This window comes from Acanthamoeba castellanii, assembly GCF_000313135.1.
Source record: "Acanthamoeba castellanii str. Neff unplaced genomic scaffold scf7180000084715, whole genome shotgun sequence".
In the NCBI taxonomy this organism is placed as follows: Eukaryota; Discosea; order Longamoebia; family Acanthamoebidae; genus Acanthamoeba; species Acanthamoeba castellanii.
Window position 1 is genome coordinate 11,923 of NW_004457638.1, and position 19,029 is coordinate 30,951.

Consider the following 19,029-nt stretch of genomic DNA (forward strand, 5'->3'; position numbering starts at 1 on the left):
GTAGGCCTCGATCGCGCCCTGGAGCCCGGCCCGGGCCTCGGCAGCGTCGGCCGGGTCGAGCCTGCTGGCCGAACGGAGGCACAGCCGCATGCGCACGGCGCAGGCCTCGCGGGTGATGGCCGTCGGCTGGTGGGCCAGCATGTCCCGCCAACATCGGTCGGCCAGCTGGGCCACGCGCTGCAGCTCGGCCCTGTCATCGGCCGACAATACAGCTTGGCCGCCACTGACGTCTTCATCGGCATCGACGCCAGTGCCGGTGGTCGATTCCCGCCTGGCGCTGATTCGCTGGGCGGCGTAGAGGCAGGCCTCGAGCAGGTAGCCGTAGGCGACCGACGCCGGCCCGGAGCCGCTCGACTGCAGGCGGTCGGCGCTGGCAAAGGCCTCCTCGAGCAGCTCCAGCTCGCGGCCGCGCCAACTGGTTTCGTTTTCGTTTCCGCTTTCATTTTTGTCGCTTTCGCTCTTGAGGCGCCAGGCCACGGAGTAGATGAGCTGGTTCCACGTGCTCTCCGTGGGCTCGATGTTGTGGTCGCGCATCATCGCGAGCACCTTTGGCGCCCTCTGCGGGGTGACGGCCATGAAAGCGTTCATGACGGCCGCAGTGGGCGTCAAGCCGGCGGTCTTCAGCTCATCCAACGCCGTGAGCGCCATTTGCTGCACACACGACACACCAAATGAGACGCAGAATTGCACACGCGCGCGCGCGCGCTCTCTCTCTCTCTCTCTCTCTCTCTCCACACACACACACACACACGCTGCACGCGCACGACACGCATGACACGCACCTCGGCCATGGCTGGGTCGGAATAGTGTCGACAGGCGGTGATGAGGGCGGTGAAGCTGGGCAGGTAGGGCTTGATGTTGGCTCGCTTCATGTCGCTCAGTACCGCAAACGCTCGGGCCGGGTCCTCGCGCGCGCCAAAGTGGGAGATCAGCAGCGTGACCGTGGCGCCGTCGGGCCGCACCCCGCGCTCGTTCATCTCGCGCATCACCTCCTCCACCACCTTGTCGACCCTTGCCGCCGCCGCAGCTTGTCCGTGTTCGGCCGCGGCCGCGTCGTCGCCAGTGTCGGCATCGTCGACAGTCGTTCGTTTCCAGGGGCGCGGGCAGTGGCTGCAGACCTGGAGCAGGGTGTTGTAGGTGTAGACGTCCGGGTCGATGTCGCGCGCCTTCATCGCCGCCACGTAGGCCGTGGCCTTGTCCAGCGCCTCGACGAAGCCACCGACCGCCGCCGCACCGGCAGCCGACCGCGAGGCCGCGGCGTTGGCGCAGGCCTTGAGCAGCGTGTTGAAGGTGACCTGGTCCGGCGGCGCGAGGCGCGACTGCTCCATGCGCGCCAGCACCTGCTCGGCCGCCGCCAAACTGTCGACACTCTGGGTGCCAGCACTATCGACACTGTCGGCACTCTCACTGGCCGCGGCCGCGGCAGTCTCGGCGCACAGGTTGAGGATCATGTTGTACGTGATGGTCACCGGCGCGACGCGGGCCAGCTTCATGTCGGCCAGCACGCGCATGGCGGCGCCCAGGTCGCGTTCTACGGCGCAGCCCTGCATCAGAAAGTTGAAGGCGTAGATGTCGGGCGCGATACCGGCGCGCTGCCGCATGTCGTCGAAAGTGCGGCGCATGCGGGCCACGTCGCCGTAGCTCAGGCACACCCGCATGAGCGAGCAGTATATGCGGCGGTCGGGCTCGAGCCCGCGCTGCTGGCGCATGTCGTCGAGCAGCGCGAACGCGGCGTCGAGCCCCGGATGGCGGCGCGCGCCGGTGTCGACATTGTTAGCGCCGGCGACACTGTCGACACCCACCAGCGCGCTGTCGAGCTTGTCTGTGAGCGACCGCGCGCAGGCGTTGATGAGGCAGTCGTAGGTGCCGCTGGTGAAGGCCACACGGTTGTCGTCCATCAGCTGCCCGACGCGCAGCGCGTCGGTGTAGTCGCCCTGCCGGGCGCACACGCCGATCAGACAGTGGTAGGCGCGTGCGTCGGGCGCCGTCGCCTTGTCGGTCTTTGAGCGGGCCGGCCTCGTCGCGGCCTGGTGCATCACGGCGAAGGCCACCTCGACGCTGCCCCGGACCTGTAGCACACGTTTAGCCGTGTGTGTGTGTGTGTGTGTGTGTGTGTGTGTGTGTGTGTGTGTGTGTGTGTGTGTGTGGTGCGTCGCGTGCGTACATCCTGGAGCGCTTTGATGATCAGACCGAATGCGCCGGCGCCACCGCGCAGGCGGGGCACCAGCGGTCGCAGTCTGGCAAGGATCATTTCGTGTTTCCCCGCAGCCGCGTATTCGCTGATGATTGTGGACAGGCCTGCACAAATGCGCGCCTTGCATTAGCATGACACACAACGCGGCGCGTGATCCGTAGGATGGGAGGCGCAGCGCTACGCACTGTTTGCGGGCACGCTAGGCAGCTGCTCCAGCGCGGTGAGCTCTTCGGCGTATCGTGCGAAGGGCAGGCCGCTGGCAAGGATCGCCCGCCTCTTCACTTTGGATTCGTCTGCTGGTCGCGGGGATCAGTACGCGTACACAATGCGTGTGCGGTCGTGCGTGTACATCCGATGACGGTGATTGTGTGTCGTGGTGTGTCGTGTGTGTGTATGTGTGTGTGTGTGCGCGCGCGCGCGCGCGTGTGTGTGTGTGGCGTTAGCCGTGCGCGTACCGGTGGTGGTGGAGTGACTGCTCCACCGCACAGCGCCAAGTGCGCCAAATCTCTGGAGTGGTCGTGTCGTGACGCACATCACCACTGCAGACACACGACACACACACACACACACACACACGCTTCAGAAACATGAACGGGACGACACCACGACACGCACGGTGGCAGGCGAACCATTGCTGGAGCGCTGCCGCGAGGAAAGTGGCAGCCGGGTTGAGGTTGTGGTGGACAGTTGGGCGGTGGGGCAGCCGGCAGATGCTGCAGGAGGCCGTATGGCCCGTGTGGCCGTAGTTGTGGGCGGCGTAGAAGGAAAAGGCGAACCCGACGGCAGCTGTCGCACCGCCGCACGCCTGGCGTACCGGTAAGATAAAGATGCAAGATTAATGTTGGCGATTTAATCTTCGCAGATTCTTCGAATGAGATGAAAAGCGGACTTGGGCCGTCGGATCGCAGGGCACCACACCTAAGGGTGAAGGTAGTACCTCATCTGGCAGCTTCTCATCTCTCTCGATCAGCCTCAACCGTGCAGGGAAATATAAAAATAAACGTTTTCTTCTGCATAAATAAAAAAATAAAAATAAATACAGGGATGAAGAGGATCACGGCAGCGACGCGTCGGGTGGTCCTCCGTGGTGATGCGGCACTGGTGCGCTGTACTACAAGTGCAAGCCTCTGCCGCCGTGGAAGTAATAATCACCAAATCGAAGGATTGAGATGCAACTCCACAAATGCCAAGCCCACTGATGGATCTGCGCAAGCAACCGAGGAGATGACCTCGCGAGCCATCTCCATCGACACCAGTGGCCTCTACAAACACAAGCGTACTCCCAATCGATTTTAATTTTATTTTTAATCATATACATTTATTTATTTTTATATATTTTGCGTGTAGCGCACGGACCAGCGGGGAAGAAGTCGGCCGACACGCCGCTGTTGAGCCACCTTCGTGCCAACATTCAGGTGCACCTGGCGCCCATTGTCGTGCCGAAGCCTGGAGCCGAGTGCTTACGTGCCGTGTTGTGTTGCAGCTCCGCGGACCGATCTCGGTGGCCACCTACATGAAAGAGGCCCTCACCAACCCCATGCACGGGTGCGTGGAGAACACAACGCTCTCACTCTCGCTCGGCTACTACTTCTCTTGCTGACATCGATTCGTGCGTGTCGTGCGTCGTGCGTCGTGTCGTGTGTCGTGTGTCGTGTGTGGCCCACTTCGCAGCTACTACATGAACAAGGACGCCTTTGGGCAGAAGGGCGACTTCATCACCTCGCCCGAGATCAGTCAGATGTTTGGTGAGGTACGCACCACGACACACACGCACACACACGCACACACACCGACACGCACACGCGCACGCGCACGGCACACACACACGCTCTTTTTGGGCGAAGTCTTAAGAGGGCGGCAACAGGCGCTTGGCGTGTGGTGCAGCGATCTCTGGGAGAAGTTGGGTCGGCCGGCCATGTGGAACCTAGTCGAGCTGGGACCTGGTCGTGGCTCGCTCATGCACGACATGCTACGCGTACGCCGCTTTTCTTTTCTTTTCTTCTCATGAGAATGTCGGCGTCGTGCGCTTACGTTTGCGTTCGTTTGTGTGTGTGCTCCCCTCATTGCGCGTGTGCGATTGTGTGTGTGTGTGTGTGTGTGTGTGTGTGTGTGTGTGTGTGTGTGTGTGTGTGTGTGTGTGTGTGTTAACAACGACACACAGGTGTTGAAGAAGACGCCGGAGCTGTTTGGTCAGATGACGATTCACATGGTGGAGGTGAGCCCCTACCTGAGGCAAAAGCAAGCGGCCACGCTCGGCTGCGACCCTACCCTGCTCAGCGGTGATGCCGCCAAGGAAACGTCCTCAACCGAGGGTACCGTGTAACGTGCGTGTCGTGTGTGTCGTGCGGTGCGTGTCGTGCGTGTCGTGTCCTGACTTGACGCGGAGCAGACAGGGAAGGCTCCAAAATTTTGAAGGCCGGGGCGGCCAACTTCGCTGCAGACACGAGAGACACCAAGCCCACCGCCGGGCGGGAGGAAACGGGACACTGGAGCTCGCCCGTGCTCACGGGCGCCGACGGCGTGCGGGTCCAATGGCACCGGCACTTCCGGGACGTGCCCCCCGGTACCGCCCATCGAGCTCCCCTCCACGCCCGGCCGTCTAATTCACCGCACACCGCACACGCAGGCCCATTCCTCGTCGTGGCTCATGAGCTGTTTGATGCGCTGCCCGTGTACCACTTTGAATATACGGAGAAGGGCTGGCTCGAGCGACTGGTGGACGTGGACCAGGGCGAGGGTCCGCACCACCTCCGCTACGTGCTCTCGCCCGGACCCACCTACGCCACCATGGCTCTCCTGCGGCAGGTGAGCACGCGCATCGTATCGCAGTATTGCTGTGTGTCGTGTCGTGTCGTGTTGTCATGTGTCCGCGGCGCACTCAGCTCCGTTGTTTTCCAAAGGCGGGCGTGAGCACAGAGCCGAAGCCGAAGCTGAAGCAAAAGGCCCCGACGGCCAGCTTCTCCTATCGAGGCGGCGAAGATGACGACGACGACAATGACGACGACAACAGGCCCACCGACGGCCCCAAGGTCGGCGACCGTATCGAGGTCCGTGCTCCCCCCCCCCCCGGGGGCTCACGCTGCGTGCGTGCGCGGTGGTGCGTGCGCGTGTCGTTGGCACTAACGCCAGATATGTGGAATGTGGTGAAAGGTGTGCGCCGAGGGCATGGCCTTGGCGAGCCAGATCTCGGAGAAGATAGCCAGAGAGCAGGGCCGGGGCGCCGCGCTGGTGATCGACTATGGGCAGGACAGGACGCGTGAGGACACCCTACGCGCCATCAAAAATCACAAGATCCAGGTAGGCGTGTGCCGTGTGCGTGTGCGGTGCGGGCGGTGTGACCAACACCAGTGTGCGTGTGTGCGTGTGTCGTGTATGTCGTGTGTGATGCAGGATGTGCTATGCGAGCCCGGCCTGGCGGACATCACAGCTGAGTCGATTTTTCCTCGCTTCGCCGCACGGCTCAGCAGACCCGTACGCCCACGCTGCTGGGCTTTTGTTCGCGCAAGTCGTCTCGCGTAGTCTGGCCTCTCATGTGTGTCGTGTGTCGTGTGTGCGTACCGGACAGCCTCGATCACGACGTACGGCCCGAAGCCGCAGGGCCAGTTCCTGCAGGAGCTCGGCATCGACGCTCGGCTGGCCACGCTCCTCAGGAGCGCTGGAGACGACAGGTGCGTACAGTGCTACTCGTACAACACACGCCACCGCACACACGGCATCACGCTCACGCGCAACGCAATCGCACACGGTGCAGTGCGCAAGCAAAGGATCTGATCGCCGCCTACGAGAGACTTGTGGACGACGAGCAGATGGGCCTCACCTACAAGGCCATGACCATCTGCAGTCTCCACAACGTCAAGCAGCCGCCCGTTGGCTTCTCTCTGTAGCAAACCCAAAAATCGAATAATAAAATAATAAAATAATATGGGTAACAATATCAATTCTAATCACTGCATTTCAAATCGACACAAAGGGAGCACGAGCGAGGGATGGAGGAAGCTTCGACGCCAACGACGGCAGCAGATGTCCCGCAGTTCGTGCGAGTAGCGGCAGATGAATTGAGATCATTCGTCGAGCGCTGCATGCGGGCTGCAGGCTGTCCTCCCGAGCATGCCCAGACAGTGGCTGACGTCCTCGTAGCGGCTGACCTGCGTGGCGTTCACAGCCACGGCGTCAATCGATTGGAGATGTACGTGGGCGAGATCAAGAAGGGCGAAGTAGAGCCTCAGATTCGGCCGCAGATCGTGAACGAGACGCCCGCGATTGCCTGCGTGGATGGACGCAACGGCCTCGGGATGGTCGTGGGGCGCTACTGCATGGAGCTCGCCATCAAGAAGGCCAAGGAGCTGGGCATCGGGTGGGTCGTTGCGCGCGGATCGAATCACTACGACATCGCGGGCTACTACGCCATGATGGCCCTCGAGGAGTCGCTGGTCGGCATGTCCTACACCAACACCAGCCCCATCGCCTTCCCCACCCGCGCCGCCCAGCACGTCCTCGGCACCAACCCCATCGCCGTTGCCGCGCCCTCGACCGACCCTCAAGGTGACACCCCACTTTCGATCGTACACGACACGACACGACACACGTGGCATACAGCACACAAGCAGCTTACTCAGCTCACGTCGTGATCGGTTGGGAACCAACAGATCCGTTCGTGCTCGACATGGCGACGACCACCGTAGCGCTGGGCAAGGTCGAGATACGCGATCGCGAGGAGCGCCAATGCCCAGCCGGGTGGGGAGGTTAGTGCATGCCGTGTGTGTGTGTGTGTGTCGTGTGTGTTCTGTTGGCGACTGATCGCCAAACTCTGTTCTGCGAGCAGCCGATAAGGCCGGGCATCCGACGAACGACCCCAAGGACGTGTTGGGCGGCGGTGGCCTGCTGTATCTGGGCGGCGAGGAGGAGACCGGCGGTTACAAGGGCTACGGTCTGGCCCTCATGGTCGAGCTCTTCACCGGCATCCTCTCAGGTGCCGACTACGGAGCCAACATCCCGCCCTGGCGCCAAGGCCGCGGAAGGTACGCCCACTTCAGCAATCGAAGGCTCACCATCGCCTCTACAACCATGGCTAACTATCATCATGTGCTGGCCACACACACACACACACACACACACACGCACACGTACAGGGCGGCCAATCTGGGCCAGTGCTTCGTGGCGATCAACCCAGCGCTCTTCTGCGGCGGATTCCCCGAGCGAATGGGCGACCTCATGCAGCAGATGCGGTCCCTCCCGCCCGTCGACCCCGACCTGCCCGTCCTCGTACCCGGAGGTGCCGCGGCCTTTCCTCTTGGCTGCTGACTACACTTCTGACACGCACACGCACACGCACACGCACACGCACACGCACACGCACACGCACACGCACACGCACTCGATAGATCCGGAGAAGACGACGGAGGAGGCGTACACGAAGGAGGGGATTGCGTTCCACGTCAATCTGGTCAATGCGCTGCAGAGCCTGGCGGTCGAGCTCAACGTCGACCCGCTCGTGCTCAAGCAGTCACCGTAGACCGTGAACACTTCGCGACGAGGCCACTGCATATGGTGCGTGTCGTTTACCGTTGTGGTGTGCGTATGTGTATGTGTATGTGTGCGTGTTGGTGAGTGTCGTGCTGAATTCATGGTTGCCAGGCGGCGGTTTCGCGTGACGACCGTAAAAGGACAAAGAGGCCTTCAAAAAAGGGTAGGAATGCGCAGAATGTTTTGGTATTCCGATCGCCCGGTGGCGGCGTGAGAAGAGAACCTCTGCTCACCCCCGCGCATCTCTGTTTCTCTTTCTCTCCCCAGAGGGCCAGAAGCCTGGCTGTCTCACTATCTCGTTGTTGTGCATGGATAGAAACAAGTGGACATAACAGATAATAAGAGAGCAACAATAATAGATAACAACAGCAGATAGAGATAGATATATCATAATAGACAAGAGAAAAAGATGGTGTGGATACAGCCGCGGATGATCGAGCACGGGGTGGCGAAGAAGGAGAAGGAGAACAACGTGTGGACGGCCGAGTGCGTCAACGAGCGGTTCCGCCTGGAATCTCTGACCGTCAAGCCCACCACCAACATCTCCTCCGACGAGGCCGCAGCCGCCACAGCGACATCGAAAAAGAAGACGAGAGCGACGGCGAAGAAGAGGAAGAAGAAGACGCACAAGACCGCCACGAGGCGCTTCGTTGACGACAACCTCGCCTGGGATGAAGGTGAAGGTGGAGACAAGATGGACGAAGTCGCGCTCGATGAAAGTGAAGGTGAAGGTGGAGATGAGAGCAGCAACAGCGGCAACAGCAGCAGCGGCACCACCACAACAACCAACAACGGCAAGGAGGCGAAGGAGGAGAAGAAGGCGGAAACGAAGTTGTGGCGAATCGTGATGATGCGGACAGATGTAAATAGCGAGGCGGTGGTGGTGGCGGAGGACGACGCGGAGGAGGTCATCCGGGCCGACTGGCGGTGGATAGAGGCCAACATGCTGGCCAAGCTCTCTCAGATCATTTCCGAGGAGGGCACCGACAAGGTCGACAAGTTTCTCCTCCTCCAGTTCCAGGTACGACACAGCACACACGACACGACACCCACCGCACCGCACACGTATCGCACACGACACGACACGCATCGGATACGACACGACACGCTACACATGCACGAGTGCGGGCGCAAGATGGTGAGTAACTGGATGGTGGCACGTGCAACGTGGGGGGAAAAAGATGTTGTACATTAACCAGGCCAACGAAATCGCGCTGCGACAAATCGAGCTCCGACGCTCGACCAGCACACCGACCTCGCCACCACCGACCAAGAAGAAGGAATCCGCGGACACTGACGAAGTGCTATCGAGTATGTCCACACCGCGTGCCATGCGTGCTTATGTGTGCGCTACGCATCGGACTGATGGGGATCACACACACACACACACACACACACACACACACACACACACACACACACACACACACACACACAACTCGCCAGCCCTCAACTGTTCGCTTTGGGTGAAACTGCGCTACCGAGCTGGCACCATGCGCGTGTGTCACACCAAGATCGACTTCAGCGGGAACACCGTCAAAGTGCTCATCTTTCTCACGGACATCCTTGCCGTCACCAAGGTACACACGACACGCACGGCACACACGGCACACGGCACGCACGGCACACACGACACAAAGAGATCTGATTTTTTTATTGCATTTCCGCAGGAGAAATCGACGCTGATGGCCAGACAGGACTCGCTGCGAATCAAAGCGCGCGAGGGCGACTACTTCTTCTCGGACATCGAAAAGCGCGACGACGTCTACGAGCTCATCTCCCAGCTGTGGAACATGGACATGGAGAAACGGTGCGTGCGTGTGTGCGTCGCCCGTGTGCGGTGTGTGCGTCGCCCGTGTGCGTGTGCGTGTGCATGTACGTGTGTCGTCGCTGACCCCATTTATATGTTTGTCGACAAAGACTACACAAGGTGACACTGGGCCGCGGCTGCAGCGAAGTGCTCCTGCCCGCCACCTCCCCACGGAAAGCGCCTCTTCTGCGGGCGTCGCCGCACAGCCCTCCATCGACAACGGCGGCAACGCGCCAACCGACGGCGTCTGCGACACGTCATCAAGCGGTGTCGGCGTCGACACCTCATCAGGCAGCCGCAGCGGCGGCAGCAGCGCGGCCGGACCGGGCTCCGACGCCGACGACGGCGCCTCCTCATCCATGCTGCAGTCGGTCGGGGAATTTCTCACCAACTCGGGCAGTTTGGTGGTGGGCGACTTCGTCATCTCCAAGACCCACGACGAGGTGGTCCACAAGCCACAGACAGCCGCCGCGTCCGCCGCCGACCGCGTGGCCGACGCCGATGGCCCGGTGCTGTCGCGGTCGGACGGGGCCGAAGCCGCGGCCGGAGGCGGCTCGGTCGCTGGCCCGGCCAGGCGCTCGCAGAGCGGCGGCCGCGAAGTGTTCGCCGGCGTCGACGTGGTGAACAGTCCGACGCGCGAGCGGGCCAGCAGCAGCGGAACCACGCCGACCTCGCGCAGCGGCTGGGCCGCGCCGGACCCTGCGACCGACCCCGGAGCCTGGTCGCCCTCCACGCGGGCCATCATGGAAGAGTGCGTGTGGTGTCGTGTCGTTGGTCTTGTCGTTGGTCGTGCCGTTGGTCGTGTCGTGTCGTGTCGTGTCGTGTCGTGTCGTGTCGTGTCGTGTCGTGTCGTGCCGTGTCGTGTCGTCGGTCTGACCCGACTGGGCATGATGGTGTGCAGAGCACAGATGGACCGGTCGAGTGCGGCGGTGCCCACGCGTGGCCGCGTGCGAAGCGGCTCGGTCTCCATCGAGACGCTCCCGCCCCGGCGCCCTTCCGTGACCACGCCCACCACCTCGCCCGTCCTTCCCCGCGCCGCCGCCGGTACTCGTCCTCTTGGTTTGTATCATCCGTGTCGCGCGTGTCGTGCGTGTCGTGCCGTGTTATTAACTGTGTGTCGTGTCGTGTCGTGTCGTGAAGGTGAGCCGCGCAAGCCCAGCATGAAGGACGTGCTCGAGACCAAGAAGCGCAACGAGCACTTCCGCTTCCTCTTCCAGCTGCCCGCCGACGAGTCCCTGCTGCACAAGTTCGACGCCTCGCTCAGCTTCCGCAAGGTGTTCGTGCTGGGCCGCATCTACCTCTCGGCCCACTACGCCTGCTTCCACTCCCTGCTCCCGGCCGACAAGGCCGAGCTCCGCCTCGCCAACGGCCTCACCGGCAGCGGCTCGGTCGCGCTCGGCGTCGGCGGCGGCGCTGACGTCAGCAACGCTCTTAACAACGGCGGCGGCGGAGGGAGTAGGGCGCGGGGCCTGCGCGACGGCGGGGTGTTGGCCGACAGTGTGCTGCGCGGTCGGCGCGGGTCGTCGTCGTTCGGCGGCGGGTCGGGGTCGTCGGGCGCAGGCGCGGGCGGCGCGGCGCCGTTTCTTAAGGTGGTGGTACCCTTCGTCGAGATCGCACAGATCGGCCTCGAGGACGACGGCCCCGGCTCCTACCTCATCGCCCTAAACACCAAGCGCAACCAGGTGCCTACACCGCGCGTGTCGTGTCGTGTCGTTGATCGTGTGTCGTTGACTGACACAACACACGCGCGTGCGGTGTGTGAGTAGTTTGTTTTCTCGGTAGTCAATGCGGACGTGTTCGCGCGCATTCAGGAGCTCAAGAACGAGGCCTGCGCGCACCTCATGTTCGTGCCGGTGCCCCGCTCGCCCAACCTCGACCCGCGCCACCCGCGCGCCACCAGTACGCCCACAGCCCACAGCCCAGAGCTATTTGTTGCCTCCGCGTGTGTGCTGACGTCACCACACACACGTCATCGCACTGCACCCTACCCGCCCTGCAGCCGCGTCGCCGCTGGGGCGCTCGAAGGAGGAGGACGTGTCGCCGGTGGACTGGAACGACCCCGAGCAGCTCAAGGAGTTCTTTGGTTCGAAGGCTTCTTTTGTGTGTGTGTGTGTGTGTGTGTGTGTGTGTGTGTGTGTGTGTGTGTGTGTGTGTGTGTGTGTGTGTGTCGTCTGTGTCGCTAACCTGTCCGCACTCACACTGACCGGTCTGGTTTTGGCCCGACCAGGCGAGTTCAAGGCGGACGAGATACTGAACGAGGAGGCCAAGGAACACAAGTGGACGGCCTACTTCCGCGAAAACGGCATGGGCGTCGACATGCTCAAGACCCTCGAACTCAAAAAGTACACCACACGACACACGCACCACCGCACACGACACAACACGCACCACCGCACTCGACACGACCCGACCCGACACGCACCACCGCACACGACACGACACGCACGTTACTGATGGATGGATGGGTGGGTGTGCGGCACCTGGCCCAGGTTGGTGTACGAGGGGGTGCCGAACGGGCTACGGGCGCGGCTGTGGCAGATCTGCTCGGGGTCGATCTACCGCCTGCGGTCCCACGACAGCTCCGGCCTCTACCGGAGCCTCTTCGAGAAGTTCAAGGGGCGCCAGTCCCTCGCCACCGAACAGATCGAGAAGGACCTCCACCGCTCGTTCGACCACCCGTTCTACCAGTACCACCACCTTTCTTACGCACCACCGCACACGCATGACCGCACACACATCACATGACACACGCATCACCGCACACGCGTGTGCGCATTTGATGAACACGCGCGCGCGTGCAGGCCTGGCGGACTGCGCATCAATGCGCTGCGGCGAGTGCTCACCGCCTATTCGTGGCACAACCCCGAAATCGGTACATTCCTCTCATTTTTTCCCTCTCTAGCCACCCACGCACAGACGCGAGTGCGGCGTGTGCGGTGGTCGCCTCCATTTCTTCATATTTTTACTAAATATTTATATATTTATATTTTTAAGGGTACTGCCAGTCGATGAACATGATCGCGGCGGCGTTCCTGCTGTACCTGAACGAGGAGGAGACCTTCTGCCTGCTCATCACCCTGGTCGAGGACATGCTCAAGGGCTACTACACCAAGGAAATGCTCGGCTCCTGCGTCGACCAACGCGTCTTCGAGGTACTACCACACCGCACCACCACCACCTCACCGTCACATGAACAGTTTTTCTGAGTCGTGTGTCGTGTCGTGTGTGTCGTGTGTGGCGTGCGCAGGTGATGTTGACGGAGCACATGCCGCGGGTGCACGCTCACGTGACGGACGCGCTGGGCATCCCGATCGCCTGGTTCTCGTGTCCCTGGTTCCTCTGCCTCTTCATCGGCAAACTGCCACTCAAGGTACGCGCGTGCGTGTCGTGCGTCGTGTGTCGTGCGTGTGTTTCGTGTGTGTCGTGTGTGCGCACACGATGTACACTGACAGTTGTGCGTGTGCGTGTGCGGCCGAGTGCAGTGCGTGTGTCGGATTCTGGACTGCTTCTTCCTGGACGGGCCGTGCGTGCTGTTCAGATCGGGCTGGCGCTGTTCAAGATCTCCGAGAACGAGGTGCTCAACACCAAGGACGAGGGCAGTACCATCCTCGCCGCCATGCAGCAGCGCACCCTCGAAGACCCCGAGCTCCTCTTCAAGGTACTGTTGTCGTGTGTCGTGTCGTGTGTGCCGTGCGTGTCGTGTGTGCCGTGCGTGTCGTGCGACTGACGCACACGTGCGGTGTGTGCGCACAGGTGGCGCTGAGGGACTTTGGGTCGATCACGATGGACAAGGTCAAGCAGCTCCGCAACTCGTACAAGCTTCAGGTCATCATCGACCTCGAAGACGAGAAGCGCAGGTAACCGCACGCAACGACACACACCTCACCGCACACACCTCACCGCACACACTCACGCGACACGACACGACACGACACGCGTGTGACAGGGAGGCGGAGTGGGAGGAGCAACAGAAGGCGAAGGAGACGCTCGAGCGCATGGCCAAGGAGAACGAAAAGTTCACCGCCATGGCCGCGGCGGCTTCAGTGTCGCCCTCGGCGTCGCCACCGACCGGCCGCCAGCGCTCCAGCACCGTGACCCACGCCGGCCCGCCCTCGTTCATCGCCGCCATGGCCGGCGCGTGGTCGCCCATCGCCGCCGCGGCCACGGCCGCCGCCGCTACGGCGTCGACTACAGACCTGTCGACGTCGACATTACACGCGACACCGTCGACAGTGCCGGTGCCCAAGCGGTCGTCGACGGGAATGTTTGCCGGCGGCGGCGGTAGCACCGGCTCGAGCTCGGGCGGCGTGTCTCGGCGGCGCTCGTCGTTCTTTGGTCCGACCCGGTCGCGCGGCGACGAGGCCCTGCCCTCGCCCCGCTCTTTGCCGCTGACGTCGTCATCGCCTCCCACGCCGTCGCCCATATCATCATCACCATCGTCGTCGTCTTCGCTCTCTGGCGCGCCCATGTCGTCGTCGCTGCCGTCGCCGGCATCGCCGCTCGCGTCGGCGTCGTCGTCGGCGCAGGTCGACTCGTCGCCGGCCGTGCTGACGCGCCGCCGCTCGAACACGACCGTCGACATGGCCGGACCGCCGTCGCTCAGCTTCCTCGAATCGCTGGGCGCCAGCGGCAGCGGCGCCGACTCGCCCGCGGCCTCGCCCTTCGCCTCCTCCTCTCCGCCGCCCGAGTCGCCCTATCGCGCGCCCCTCACCCTGCAGCAGCCCACCACCACCACCACCGCGACCCCCGATACCAGCCCTGCGGGGGCCGGCGGTGACGCGGCGGGCGGCCAGCGCGGGCGGGTGCTGGGCCGGAGGGGCACGCCGTCGTCGCCGCTCGCGCTGTCGTCGCTGTCGGCCGGCGGAGCGGCGGCTACGATGGCCGCCGCGGCGGCGGGCAGCAGCAGTCCGTCAGGTTCACCGTCGCACGGGCGGCGGGGCACGAAGCTGCGGCTGGCCGACATGCGGAGCATGAAGGAGCGGGGCCAGTTCAGCGAGTTCTCGTCGTGGGGCATCAACGTGCTCGAGAACCTCCTGGGCTCCAACGCCTCGCCACCGGCCTCACCGACGTCCGCGTCGTCGTCGTCGTCGTCATCGTCGCCTTCCTCTTCCTCATCCGCGGCGGCGAACAACGATGTAGACAACAAATCGCCACGTGGTACGAACCGCACGTGTGTTGCGTGTTGTGTGTGTCGCGTGTGTCGTGTCATTGTTATTGACGTCGGGGGATTAAGGTGTGGAGCTGGTGGGCGACTTCAAGGCCAAGCTGGCGTCGGCGTCGTCCTTCATCTCGTCGCTCGTCGCCCCGACCTCTCCCTAGGGACCGCCCGCCCGCCCGCCACACCGTGTGATGGTAATCAACGGTGTCGGCGGCTCGTGGTGGTTTGTGTGTAGATGCGAGTAAAAGGAAGAAGAAATGTTTCTTTTCGTGCGGGGCGCGTTAGTCGTCGATCACGATGACGTCGTCCCTGCCGCCGCCGGTGTTGTTGTTCACGGTGACGGTGATGTTGAGCAGCTCCGCGCTGTCCTCCCCTCTTGTCGTGGTCGACTTCTTCTTCTTCTTCTTCTTTTTTTCGCCTTCCTCTTCTTCGCCACCGACTCCCTCCCCTTCCTCGTGTTTCTTCGTTTTCTTCGTCTTCTTCGTCTTCTTCTTCTTCTTTTCGGGCTTCTCCTGCGCCTCTGCGAGCTTCTTGTCGAGATCGTCGTCGTCCGCGATGCCCAGCAGATCGAACACGCGCCGCTTCTTCACCAGCATCTCCTGTCGGCTCATCGGCTGATCCACCGCCGCCTCCCCCCCGTCATCGCTATCCGCCACCGCTTCGCTCTTTTTCTCTTCGCTCTTCTTCGTCTTCTTCGTCTTCTTCGTTTTCTTCTTCTTTTCCTTCTTCGTCGCCGCCTCTTCGCCCTCGTCGCTCGCCCTCCGCCGCTTCTTCGTCGGGCGATCGCTCGCCAGCTCCCCGAGCCCGGCCTGCTCCGCCTCCGCCGAGTGGGCCGCCTCGCGCTGCTTCCGCTTGTCGCGCGCCACCTCGCGGCTCTCGCGCCGCGCCTTGCGCCGCGCGTACTCGTCATCGTCGCCGTCGCCGCCGTTTCCGTTGCCGGCGCGCTCCTCGAGTCGCCGGAGCTGACTCAGCGACTTGCGCTTGCGCGGGCGCAGGTGCTCGTCGACGGTCAGGTCCTCGATCGCGTTGGGCGACATCCACACGCCCTCGGGCATGCGCGGCCGCGGCGGCGTGCGCGTCCCGCCACCCAGCTTCTCCATACTCGCCAAATTACAATTCTGCGCGTGTCGTGTCGTGTGTCGCGTGTTGTGTGTTGTGTGTCGTTAGATACCGCACACGCACGACCGCACACACGGAGAGAGCGCACGTACGGAGCCGAGGTGTCCCTCCCCGCCGCAGTTGAAGCAGAAGAGCTTGCGGGTCGGGCTGCGCATGAGGACCTCGAAGTCGACCAGCTTGGAGGCGTCACCGCCGCCGCCGAGGGACAGCCCACGCGTGCCGCGCCCGTTGCTGCCGGGCGTGGCGGCGGCGGCGGGCTGTCCCAGGAGGGCCTCCCCGTCGCTGCGTCTCCGCTTCTGGCGCCGAGCCGCCTCCGCGCTCTCCCGCTCCCGCCCCCGGCAGTCCTGCTCTCACAACACACACGACACACACACGACACGCGCCTCGTGAGCTCAACAAATGTCGCGTGCAGTGGTGTGTGTGGTGCGTGCGTGTACCCTGCCAATGTGTCCAACCAAGCCACAGCGATAGCAGGTGATTTGATCACAGTTCTGCGCGACACGACACGACACGACACGCGTGAGCGCACTGCGGCGGCGGAGAGAGAGCGGAGAAGTTGGTTGGTTACCCGGGCAAAGTGTCCCAGAGTGTTGCAGCGGTTGCAGATGGTGGTGTCGGGGCACTGGCGCGAGGAGTGTCCCACCTGACTGCACGTCGTGCACACCATCACCAGGCCCTGCGCGCCACATCACAATCGTCAGCACTTGCGCGTCGTGTGCGTGTCGTGTGCGTGTCGTGTCGTGTCGTATGTCGCGTGCAGGGTACCCTGGCTTCGATGCAGTCGCGGGAAAAGTGTCCGGTGCCGCCACAGTTGAAGCACACGGTGGCGTTGTCGGTCTCCGATCCCCAATACCGCCGGCTCGACGCACCTCCCTGCCCCTGCACTCCCACAGCACACGTCAGTTCCCGCACACAACACGCATGCGACACACGACACACGCACACGGCACACACACACACCTTGGTCTCGGTGGCAATGTTGACGAGCTGCGCCACTTCCTCCTCGTCCTTCTCCCTGGCCAGCTCGGCCTTGCGCTTCTCGTCCACCACCTCCCCGTCCTCCTCCTCCTCCTCCTCCTTTTTCTCGCCCTTGGCCGTCGCCTTGTCTGGGCCGTCGCCGGCCGCGGTGGCCTCCTTGGGCGGCGGCGGCGCGCTGGTGCTGGTGGTGTCGAGCTGGCCCGTGTAGACCTTGAGGTAGAGCGTGTCGAGTACCTCTTCGTCGAGCTCTCGTCGTCGTCGTCGGTGGGCAGGGGCATGGGCAGGGGGGCGGCGGCGTTGGAAGTAGAGGCGCTACTCTGGATGTGCGATTCGGGATGATGATGACGATGAAGGGAGGCGTGCGGGGCGTCTAGATCGTCTTCCTCTTCCTCCTCCATCCATGCCTCTCTGGCTTCCTCTCCACCTCCATTAAATAAATAAGAATAATTCATGATGGATAATTTATCTTATAAGAGTATCTCTCTCTACTTGCCAAAATTCTTCCGGCGTAGCGTCGAATTGAGCCGGCAATTGAAGGCCAAAATGTATGCACGCCAAGATGCAGGTGTGCACACTCTCCTAGATGGTCACGACCTCCAGATGCCTCAGCTCTCGAGGTTTGTGATCTCCGTAGATCTCTAAAAGATCAGAGAAAATCAATTTCTTCAGAAATTCTTACAAACAGCGCCACGTCAGCGAACAAGAAGAGGCCAAAGATTGAGAGAGTGTAGAGGAAGATGGACTTCCTGGGCGCGACGCTGAACAATGCGATGGGCGAGGGGTTCAACCTGACGGAGGAGATCAACAAGGCGTGGGAGGAGCTCGACCTGCCCACGTGGGACAAGCTGGCCGAGCACGGTTCGGGCAGCTGGGAGAATCTGCAGGAGTTCATCGGCGCGGTCGATTGGAACGAGCCGTGGTTGCTGGGCCTCGCCATCTTCTACGCCACCCTCCTCATCACCATCTTCTGGACACGCAAGATGTTCAACGTCCAGACCGCCCTCTGGATTCTCATCTGTACGTCCTCCTACACGAAACAATTTTTTACTTTTTAATCAATTTTTAAATCAATAATTGATATATCACAATATATCAATAATTTATTCTAAATAATTGGTAATTGGGGTTGCAGTGGGACTGGTGGGTGCGGCACAGTACATCAACGAGGTGGCGATGGCCCACTGGGAGCTGTTTGCCGCCAAGCCCTACTTCACCAAGAACGGCTTCTTCGTGTCGGTCATCTTCTCCTTCCCTCTCCTCCTCCTTGCTGTCGTCATCACCGTACGCATTCCCTCTCCATCAGCACAACTTACGCCATCGCCGCCGCACACGACACGACACGACACGACCAACTACACGACACGCACATCATGCGTCAAGAAGGAAGGTCAGATTAGTGATATTCCTCCTGGTGTTGCAGATCAACTTCCTGGTGATGTCGTGCGAGATGATGGCCAAACTGAAGGCTGCGCAGCTGCGAGAGAAGCACAAGGACCAGCGCAAGAAGGCCAACTAAAGTAACGTATCCGCTCCGCCCTCTTCCGGCCCATCTCCCTGGTGCACCAAAGCCTTCATCTTGAAGGGTCATCCATTTGCCTGTTTAGTTTAATTTTAATAAACCAAATTTGCATAATATTTATTTTCTTTTTTTTATGTGTTGTTCGATTCAGTTATTTGGTCTGGGCGGCAGGTTTGATAATAAAATAAAAGAAGAAGCGCCAGCCAAGGCAGCAGCGACCATGTCGGTGCAGTACAGTCCGTGGGCGGACGTGGCGCTCGAGTACCGGGCCAACTTCACCCAGTGGCTCCTGGACAACAGCGAGGGCCGCCCCGCCGACCCCTGCTTCATCGACGGACACTCTGGTCCACCTCCCCCCTCCCGAGCCCTTGAAGGTGGTGCTGACGTGGCAACGCTGTGTTCGGGGGGGGGGGCACGCAGGCGAGACCTACACCTACGGCCAGGTGGCGAGCCTCATCCGTCGCACCGCCTCCGCGCTGCACCTCTACCACGGCCTCCGCAAAGGTGTGTGCGGTGTGCGTGCGGTGCGTGCGGTGATGTGTGTTGTATGAGCGCTGACTGGTGGTCGGTTGCGTGTGACAAGGTGATGTGCTGGCGATCTACTCGCCCAACCACATCCAATACCCCGTCCTCTACCACGCCGTGGCCATTCTCGGCGGTACTTGTTTGTGTGTGTGTGTGTGTGTGTGTGTGTGTGTGTGTGTGTGTGTGTGTGTGTGTGTGTGTGT

General features: G+C 61.9%; 7 protein-coding genes across 7 annotated transcripts in view; 5 read left to right on the forward strand and 2 right to left on the reverse strand.

Moving 5' to 3' along the window:
• ACA1_148490 (pentatricopeptide repeat domain containing protein) overlaps window positions 1-3,136 on the reverse strand; it is a gene marked incomplete at both ends in the record, with an annotated part of 3,166 nt that extends 30 nt beyond the window's left edge. The window contains 8 exon segments of the mRNA XM_004351447.1: window positions 1-651; window positions 783-2,069; window positions 2,165-2,298; window positions 2,380-2,490; window positions 2,650-2,666; window positions 2,824-2,980; window positions 3,084-3,112; window positions 3,132-3,136. The exon segment at window positions 1-651 is cut by the window's left edge and continues 30 nt beyond it. Coding sequence (XP_004351499.1) covers window positions 1-651; window positions 783-2,069; window positions 2,165-2,298; window positions 2,380-2,490; window positions 2,650-2,666; window positions 2,824-2,980; window positions 3,084-3,112; window positions 3,132-3,136 — 2,391 coding nt within the window.
• A 282-nt stretch (window positions 3,137-3,418) lies between these two features.
• Window positions 3,419-6,078, forward strand: ACA1_148500 (uncharacterized protein; the record flags this gene model as incomplete). The annotated part of the gene is made up of 13 exons (XM_004351448.1): window positions 3,419-3,470; window positions 3,542-3,609; window positions 3,678-3,739; window positions 3,866-3,944; window positions 4,059-4,169; window positions 4,356-4,506; window positions 4,584-4,757; window positions 4,821-4,999; window positions 5,095-5,241; window positions 5,345-5,491; window positions 5,585-5,665; window positions 5,792-5,862; window positions 5,946-6,078. The coding sequence occupies 13 exons, from the start codon at window positions 3,419-3,421 to the stop codon at window positions 6,076-6,078; spliced, it is 1,455 nt and encodes a 484-aa protein (XP_004351500.1).
• Window positions 6,079-6,378: 300 nt separating this feature from the next.
• ACA1_148510 (malate/Llactate dehydrogenase subfamily protein) lies at window positions 6,379-7,706 on the forward strand (the record flags this gene model as incomplete). Its single annotated transcript, XM_004351449.1, has 6 exons — window positions 6,379-6,736; window positions 6,841-6,936; window positions 7,017-7,121; window positions 7,164-7,212; window positions 7,324-7,466; window positions 7,576-7,706. The coding sequence occupies 6 exons, from the start codon at window positions 6,379-6,381 to the stop codon at window positions 7,704-7,706; spliced, it is 882 nt and encodes a 293-aa protein (XP_004351501.1).
• A 420-nt stretch (window positions 7,707-8,126) lies between these two features.
• On the forward strand, window positions 8,127-14,846 carry ACA1_148520 (TBC domain containing protein; the record flags this gene model as incomplete). Its single annotated transcript, XM_004351450.1, has 18 exons — window positions 8,127-8,738; window positions 8,899-9,028; window positions 9,164-9,297; window positions 9,388-9,527; window positions 9,676-10,278; window positions 10,429-10,571; window positions 10,668-11,209; window positions 11,339-11,426; window positions 11,527-11,610; window positions 11,755-11,869; window positions 12,017-12,214; window positions 12,329-12,399; window positions 12,522-12,679; window positions 12,775-12,897; window positions 13,066-13,185; window positions 13,281-13,384; window positions 13,474-14,684; window positions 14,761-14,846. The coding sequence occupies 18 exons, from the start codon at window positions 8,127-8,129 to the stop codon at window positions 14,844-14,846; spliced, it is 4,662 nt and encodes a 1,553-aa protein (XP_004351502.1).
• Window positions 14,847-14,966: 120 nt separating this feature from the next.
• ACA1_148530 (zinc knuckle domain containing protein) lies at window positions 14,967-17,180 on the reverse strand (the record flags this gene model as incomplete). The annotated part of the gene is made up of 6 exons (XM_004351451.1): window positions 14,967-15,803; window positions 15,897-16,148; window positions 16,373-16,480; window positions 16,570-16,683; window positions 16,765-16,963; window positions 17,017-17,180. The coding sequence occupies 6 exons, from the start codon at window positions 17,178-17,180 to the stop codon at window positions 14,967-14,969; spliced, it is 1,674 nt and encodes a 557-aa protein (XP_004351503.1).
• Window positions 17,181-17,519: 339 nt separating this feature from the next.
• Window positions 17,520-18,298, forward strand: ACA1_148540 (transmembrane protein 18, putative; the record flags this gene model as incomplete). Its single annotated transcript, XM_004351452.1, has 3 exons — window positions 17,520-17,799; window positions 17,915-18,063; window positions 18,203-18,298. 3 exons carry the CDS (start codon window positions 17,520-17,522, stop codon window positions 18,296-18,298), a joined length of 525 nt encoding a protein of 174 aa, XP_004351504.1.
• Window positions 18,299-18,521: 223 nt separating this feature from the next.
• The window catches only part of ACA1_148550 (AMPbinding enzyme domain containing protein), a gene marked incomplete at both ends in the record, with an annotated part of 2,893 nt that continues 2,385 nt past the window's right edge, over window positions 18,522-19,029 (forward strand). The window contains 3 exons of the mRNA XM_004351453.1: window positions 18,522-18,645; window positions 18,722-18,805; window positions 18,885-18,959. Of these exons, the coding sequence (XP_004351505.1) occupies window positions 18,522-18,645; window positions 18,722-18,805; window positions 18,885-18,959 (283 nt within the window). The remainder of the gene's footprint in view (window positions 18,646-18,721; window positions 18,806-18,884; window positions 18,960-19,029) is intronic.